The following is a 7,504-nucleotide window of genomic DNA, read 5'->3' as shown; positions in this document are numbered from 1 at the left end:
CAAGGCCGGCTTTCTTTGGGAGGCCTTTCATAGAGAAAACCTCCAGCAAGAGCAGCACCCCCTAGTGGTGATGTAAGTGCACACCATGCAGAAGTTGCTCAAAAACAAGGTGGCATCCTTTTAGAAAAGAGTACGTGTTTTTTCTATGTTGGTGAAAACACTTATTAAAGTTTTGCTCATTCGCTTTGGCTCAATTGTCGAATGAGAAAGCATTTTTCTAAACATTAAGCACAAATCTCTACAGCTGTCAACTTCCGCTAAAACATAATCATTACACAAACTCTCACACCACAACATTGTTTAACATATTCAACACATACCATACACACTGCTCAACTCCTCAACTCTCTTCAACCTCTCAAGTCCCCCTTACAAAGCACCTGCTCTCCCTCCCCTTCTCTCTTTCTCTCTATCGCTTCTTTCACTTCTTGTATCCCTTCTTAGGTATTTCATATAGTTTTGTAGTTTTGTTGGTTGTAGTCTGATGTGTGTCTATTGATCTCTTAGTATTTTGCTGTCTTTATTTGTTTTATTTAATTTTTTGCTGTATTTTGGAGTTGTTGTCCTGACCTTGTCTGTTTGGTTTTTTTGTGCCTCATTTGTTATGTAAATGTCAGTATGTGCAGTAAAATCTCATGTTTATGTCTCACTGGTCCAAATTGATGTGTTGATTCTCAGAGAAAGTGTCAAAGTCTTTAAACTTATACACTTTCTTTGATCATTTGAGCCGTCACAAGCAAAATGGTCCATTCAGTCATCAAAATGGGTCTATGGGTTTTACCATTTAACATGCATGATGATGAAACTTTGCAGTTCTGGAATAAATTGCAGTACAGTAAAAGACATGATTCAGATTTGGCCAGTTTTCTTAATGAAGAGATGTATTAGCACTACTGGAGCGCCCCGCCTCCTGTTTCCCATGCAGACTGCAGAAATGTGAGATCTCCTTTTCATACCTGCAGGTATTAAAACTCAATATAATGCTCGACTTATATAATACATAGGCACACATGAAGAGACATCCTGACCTGCACAGCTGTTTGTTGATGTAATCCTGCAGCTCTGATACCTGCGCCTCCGCAGCTGCTGCTCTGGTGATGAGGAGGGCACGTTCCTTCTCCAAGCTCACCTGTATCAATAAAGGAAATCCTAAAGCCATCGTTATCATGAAGTATGTATTTTTTATTTTGCGGGGGTGATTGTAATTTGACAATATGAATTGTGAAGGGTGAGAGGGTTTGTGTTTACTAATGTGGAGTCTGTAATCTGCTTCAGCTGTTTCCGTACATCTGACCAGGATTCCTCGCATATCTGCTGCAGCCTGATAAAGTTACATTTTTCATGACTTTTTTTTTTGTGTGAACACAATCCACAGCTGACCACATTTGTCATCTGGTAGAAAACAAAACTGACACTCACTCCTGACAGCTATCATTTGTAAGAGGCATTTTGAGGACAGGCACCTGGAAGACAACACTCAGAGTGAAGGTTTTGAATCTCAATACAGACAATGTATTTAAAACAATAAGGACAAATACATGAGAAGTGGAGAGTGGTGATAGAAAATCAAAAAAAATGTAAAAAACAAATTCAATTTAAGAGCATTTCTTCTTCTTCCTAAAGGAACTTGTATTGAGGATGAGAAACATCTTGTATTCACATTGTAGCGGCTTTCCTGAAGATGAAGCCGCTGAGAGGCTAAGGTTGGGCATAATATATTTGTCCGACGCGCTTTCAAAAGAATACTGTGATACGTAAAAATAAGTTTGACTTTTTTATTAACGTAAAAAAGATAATCAACTTAACTTATAATAATGTGCATTAACTCATAATCACAGTGAGCCAGAAACAATAGCAGTCAACAAAAAATACGGCAACCCAGCTCACCCCCTCTCTTCCACTGAAAACAAAAGGTGAACAGGTGAGTTAAATCAACACATCTCCGCCCATAACCATGTGACCCGACATCCCCCCACTCAACACAATCCTAATAAATGATATAATAATCAATAACCCAAAACACCAATATATAACAGACTACCTTAACCTTAAATAAATACCACAAAGACAATTATATCAATCCATGGCTCCAACACACATTTTCATTATCATAGTTTTAGTTTATCAGCATTTGCAAAGGCTTCGACAAGAAGAACATCTCTCTCATGTTTGTGTGATACATTTGAAGCTTTTTAGCCTTTAGCAGTTAAGAGACAGATATTATAGCTCGGCATATTGACTCGAAACAGAAAAACAGGCAACCTGTTACTGTCTGAAAGAAACACAAGCACCACTAAAGCGCAAGTGTTATATTTCAGAAATGACAAAAAGGAAAACTTCTTCTTTGACAGGAAGTCACAAACTTTAAGTTTTTGCTGGTTTGAGATTAAAAGAAATGACAAAAATCTTCATGTCTACCACCCAGTTATCTACAGTCTGATCTGCAGCGGGACATACTTTTTACATAGTCTTTTTTTTTCCAGTTCATTACTGCCAAACAATCCCTGTGTGATTTTATAATGAAAACATGGACACAATGGGAGAATCCCTGCAGACCAAAAACAAAACAATGAACAGACAAAACAAAAGCAGATCAATCCACTTCAAAGCAGGAACCTTATTCTTTTTGCTCTACCTGCTCCTGGGGTGCCTTCTGTCTCGCCTTGTCCTCACTGAGCTGCTGAAGCTCCTTCTCTGTTTCATCTCTGAGCTCAGCGGGCCCCAGACTGAAGTGGGATTCAGGGGGTCCAGGGTCAAGACCGCTCTCGGGTTTGAGCATGATCCTCTCCCTCTGAATGCTAGAGATCACAGTGTGTAAACGTGACCAATGACTCAGCGTTTGCGGCCTATCCCTCCAAGTTTAATCAAACAAAATATGACAAAGACAGTGGAGGAAATCAAAGGACATCTAAAGTGTATGAACTGCTGTATATGTGTGTAGAGTGGAGTAATAGTAAGAACCTTTAACCCTTTAACTATTGTAAGAATTTAGAAAAAGACACATACCATGTGTCTAAACAAAGACAAAGAAAAAGAAAATCTCACCTGTATGCAATAAAGAGAGCATGATGGGTTTTTGTTATCTTCTGCAGTCTTTTCTTGTAGGAGCGGGCAGCAGAGGCGAGCTGTTCCTCCCTGACTCTGTGAGATGAACGGACATCCTGCAGCATGCTATCTATAAAGGCCCTCATCTTAACAGGCTCTGCACGGTGTTTACCTTCCCCAAGGACATCAATGTATTCCTTAATGAAGGAGAGGTTGATAAATGTTGTGTTAGAGACTATCCTACCTTACTTATATCAAAACAAGTCTGAGATTATGAAACAGGTTTCAACATAACCTGCAGGAATTAGGTATCAGTCAGTACACAGTGAGTACAGCACTGATAATATATTATATATATTTGATCAGCCCCTGCCCCCTTGAAGATAGAAATCAACAACAGAGCAGCACTAGAAGAAAGAAGTTAAACAAAAAAAAAGGATGCTCTTTCGTGGACATAAGATATCAGGAGGAGCTTCTGCTAACATTAGCTAAGCTTGCTTTTAATGTTGGAAGTCCTTTAGCTATTCCTATTCCTTCCTATTCCGGAAGCTGAAAAGTATTTTTATGGTTTTAAGGGGATCAGCGAAGGCTTATGTGAAGATAGCAGAACCTGTATTGGGGAGGACAAAGGACAAAGGGCTATCAACAACTCTGGATTGTAGATATGCTTGTGTTGGATTGAAACTCACAGCTAAGTCCTGCAAATAGCACACAAGCCTCGCGCGGTATTCCTCGGTAAGCTCTTTGACTTGTAGCTGCAGCTGTGAGTTCTCTTCCTCTACCTCCTTCACTTGGCTGTGAGAGAGCATCAGGGCCTGGCTCAGAAAATGACAACATGATTCACATTTCATATATGGAATCTTCTACTGAAATATTTGATCATGAATAGATTTTTAAAAAAAAGCTATAAATCAGTATGGGATGGGATGCAATGGGATATTTTCCTGCTCACCACGCTCTGCTCGGACAGTTTGTGCTGGCTGTTACGGATCGCTCTCTTGTTCTCCTGCTGCTCTTTACCCATTGCTACCCTAATGACCAAAAACAGACATGACCACAAGAGAAGTGACCAAAACCCACAGCCACATCACAGAGTCAAAGCAAAGAGACCACATCAGGCGTCACACACACACACACATACACACACACACACACACACACACACACACACACACACACACACACACACACACACACACACACACACACACACACACACACACACACACACACACACACACACACACACACACACACACACACACACACAGCTAAAGACCAGAATCAAAAATCAAAGAGGAGGATGCATGCGGGACATGAACATCCTGACATGGGTCTGGTTGTTTGATGACAGGAAATGAAGAAAAAATCATGTTTCAACTTTTTTTTTTTTTTTTTTTAAAAAGCTTGTGCAAAAGTAAATCAGAAACATTCCCTGGCCCTCACACTTTCTCCTCCAGTTTCTTCTGCTGCTCCTCGTAGCTCTTCTTCATTTCTTCCAGCATGTCTTTGATCTTGTCTTGGTTTCCAAGCAGCTACGTGAAAACAGATTAAACAAAAGTTGCATCTTGTACAGAGACCTGTTCAACATGTATGTAGGCTTTTAATCTAAAGAGAGAGAGACAAAAACAACTTACAGTTTTTTCCATCATTTTCTGCTCCATATTCAGAGCTGCCAGATCCTCAAGCTGTTGACACAGTGTTGTTATAAAACTGACAGAATGGAAAGTACAATGTTCCAAGTTAAAGATTTCTCTAAACATAACTTTTTTTTTTCCGTGTGTGCCGAAGCCAAGGAAGTGTACCGTGCCTGAGCATGATACGGAGCGGTCACACTGGTCAAATGAACTGGACTTTAGCGTTGAAGCGTGCTTGGGCACGGTACGGATGGCCAGTGTGGGATTGACGCAGCGGGGGGGGGGGGGGCAATCGTGCTTGGGTACAGCACGATACAGATGACCAGTGTGACCGCCCCTAACACTCCTGCTACAACTACAAAAAAAAAGTCTGCAAAAGTTCCAGGACTTATGGAGTGACTGTGATGTAAGCCAGGAACACACTGTCTCACCTTGACTCTATTATGTGACATGCGGCTGATCAATGTCCGCACCCTGTCCAATTCTCCATGCAGGCCCTGGGTGGCGGTCTTAACACTCTGCTGCTGTTCCCCCAGCTGCCTGCGGAGGGCGTCCTGGGCCTGGGCCAGGGCCAGCAGCTCAGCACTCAGCTCTTCACTCTGAGCGAGCTCTTTATGATGGGCCTCAGACAGAGCCAGGTAGTTCTTCTTCAGTGCAGCATGCACCTCAGTCAGGTCTTTGCCACTCTCTTCTCCAGCTCTCAGACGAGCCTCAGCTGCGTGGAGTTCCCTGAGCAACTTGTCTCGCTCCATCTCAAGCTCTGTTATCGCACCAGCCTGGTCCAATATCTGACAAGAGGAAAGAGAAGGGAAGTATAGACAGCCTCAGTAATCCACGATCACAATATAAAGTTTACTGATATAATCTTATATTAACCCTGAAATAATCACTTGCGCCTGTTCGAATACTCCTTTCCTTAAAGGCTTTATATGTGATTTTTCACACTTAAATGTAATATAAATCCAGTATATCCTCTGAAAATAACTCTGTGAGTCATGACTGTCTACAATGGGTGTAACACCCGAGTCCCACTGTCTGTGATGTTTTCAGAGTTTTCAGAGTCCTATCTTCAGTTTCTTTACATCGCCGGGACGGCCGGCTAGGGACTAGAGAAAAGAAGAATAACATACTGTACTCACTGCTTAACTGTGTTTCTAGATCACGCTCATTTCAGGTAAATTTACATGCAGTGTGAAGATATGAGCATAATAAAGATCGCTAGCATTAGCATGCTAACACAACAATGCAGCGCGAGTTGTTTTGGTTTCATGCTGGTGCTCAAGGGCGACATCTGCTGGATCAAAAAATCACATATAAAGCCTTTAAATCCTCTATGAGTTAGACTAATCATAGTTTGAGAAAGAGGGATGGGAAAGTGTATTGAAAGAAAAACAACAAGTTTCAGTTTGAGTGCACTCTTGAACTGAGTAACTTTTAAAACTTTTGTTCCTTAAAACATTTTTTTTTAATATTTATTTTTGGGCTTTTTTGGCCTTTAATGTAGAGGTAGGACAGTGGATAGAGTTGGAAATCAGGGAGAAAGAGAGTGGGGAATGACATGCGGGAAAGGAGCCACAGGCTGGATTCGAACCTGGGCCGCCCACTTGGAGGACAATAGCCTCCATACATGGGGTGCACGGTCTAACCACTGTGCCACCAGCGCCCCCCTTAAAATAATTTTATTGTGCATTTTCTACTTTTCATTCAGCGTATTGTGAAACTGCAATTCTCAATTCTTCAATTTTCCAAAAATTGCAAGATTGAAAAAAAAAAGTATGTTTTGAATATGAATTCTTTAATTTGTTGTCCTGTAGTCTCTTTGATGTTTAACATAAAAAGTATACATCATATATAAATCAAATATAATGTATCAATCATATCAAGTGAACATTTACCTGGTTTTTCAGTTGAAATGTCTCTTCCTCAAACTTCCCTCTTATCTTGTTTGTCTGAAGTTTCTCCTCAACAAGCTCCTTAGAGATCTTAATGACGAGAAATGGGAAAAAATAATGCTTAGCATTTATAATGAACTTATATCTTCTTTTATCTTAACATCATTCATGTTTTCTACCTTCAGTTTGTCCTCCTCACTCTGTACCAGCCTGCCAGACAGGTCTGTATTAGAGTTGGCCAGGTAGCCCAGTCTGCTCTCTAGGTAGCCCACTTTAGTGAAGAGGCGTTCATTTTTGTCCTGCAGCTGAATCTACAGTGAGGTAAACAGTAACACTTCGTTATCATCAGGTGAAAGCACACTTTGGCTTTATGTAGCCTACAGAGAAATACACTCTTGTTTCCTTCAGAAATCAACTAGACTGCCTAAACCTAACTAAAAATGTCATAGAAAATCTCTGAATATAGCAAGCAAATATGACTTACATTTTCTTCTGTCAAAGCCTGAAGTCGCTCCTGAAGTTCATCTGAAGTTTGCTGCTGGTTTTGTGAATCCATCTTTGTTCACTGTTAACTGTCTCTTCACTGTAACCACCAACAGTATGTTACCATAGCTCCACAACACAGGGATTATGGTTTGGACTGTTTTATAGCACACGTTATGCCATGCAAATTATTACAATCTTTTAATTCATTGAAAGAATAGCACTAATTATGCCACAGCAAATGGTTTTCACTTACGTAATATCCTTTGATGTTTTAGAGTTTCACCACTTATTTTCATTTTAAACATGTAGATTAAATCCACGCTTTGCCTAGTTTACATCATTTAAAGAAAGTCTACTGGTCGAGAAGTACTTGAGTTAACACCGAGTTTATCATTGTTTAGCATTAAAATTAGTTTATACGTACAACGGGAGCAGACGGTTGGT

The 7,504-nt window shown here is 40.5% G+C and overlaps 1 protein-coding gene across 1 annotated transcript; it reads right to left on the bottom strand.

The window, feature by feature from the left end:
• Nucleotides 1-1,396: 1,396 nt before the first annotated feature.
• ccdc78 (coiled-coil domain containing 78) lies at nucleotides 1,397-7,202 on the bottom strand. Its single transcript, XM_065949484.1, has 10 exons — nucleotides 7,059-7,202; nucleotides 6,754-6,885; nucleotides 6,578-6,664; nucleotides 5,114-5,470; nucleotides 4,683-4,733; nucleotides 4,492-4,580; nucleotides 3,998-4,076; nucleotides 3,735-3,860; nucleotides 3,046-3,242; nucleotides 1,397-2,798 (listed from the first exon to the last, which is right to left on the bottom strand). The coding sequence occupies exons 1-10, from the start codon at nucleotides 7,128-7,130 to the stop codon at nucleotides 2,618-2,620; spliced, it is 1,371 nt and encodes a 456-aa protein (XP_065805556.1). The 5' UTR covers nucleotides 7,131-7,202; the 3' UTR covers nucleotides 1,397-2,617.
• Between the last annotated feature and the right edge of the window lie 302 nt (nucleotides 7,203-7,504).

The sequence above is a fragment of the Labrus bergylta genome, chromosome 21 (assembly GCF_963930695.1).
Source record: "Labrus bergylta chromosome 21, fLabBer1.1, whole genome shotgun sequence".
In the NCBI taxonomy this organism is placed as follows: domain Eukaryota; kingdom Metazoa; phylum Chordata; class Actinopteri; order Labriformes; family Labridae; genus Labrus; species Labrus bergylta.
This window is presented reverse-complemented; position numbering and strand designations above follow the sequence as displayed.

Excerpts from the sequence above, each read along its gene's own strand:
- ccdc78 (XM_065949484.1), bottom strand. The coding sequence starts at position 7,130 with ATGGATTCACAAAACCAGCAGCAAACTTCAGATGAACTTCAGGAGCGA. Across the intron at positions 6,886-7,058 it reads AGGCTTTGACAGAAGAAAAT|ATTCAGCTGCAGGACAAAAA; the intron begins GTAAGTCATATT and ends ACCTCACTGTAG. Across the intron at positions 3,243-3,734 it reads GCTATTTGCAGGACTTAGCT|GAATACATTGATGTCCTTGG; the intron begins GTGAGTTTCAAT and ends TCCTTCATTAAG.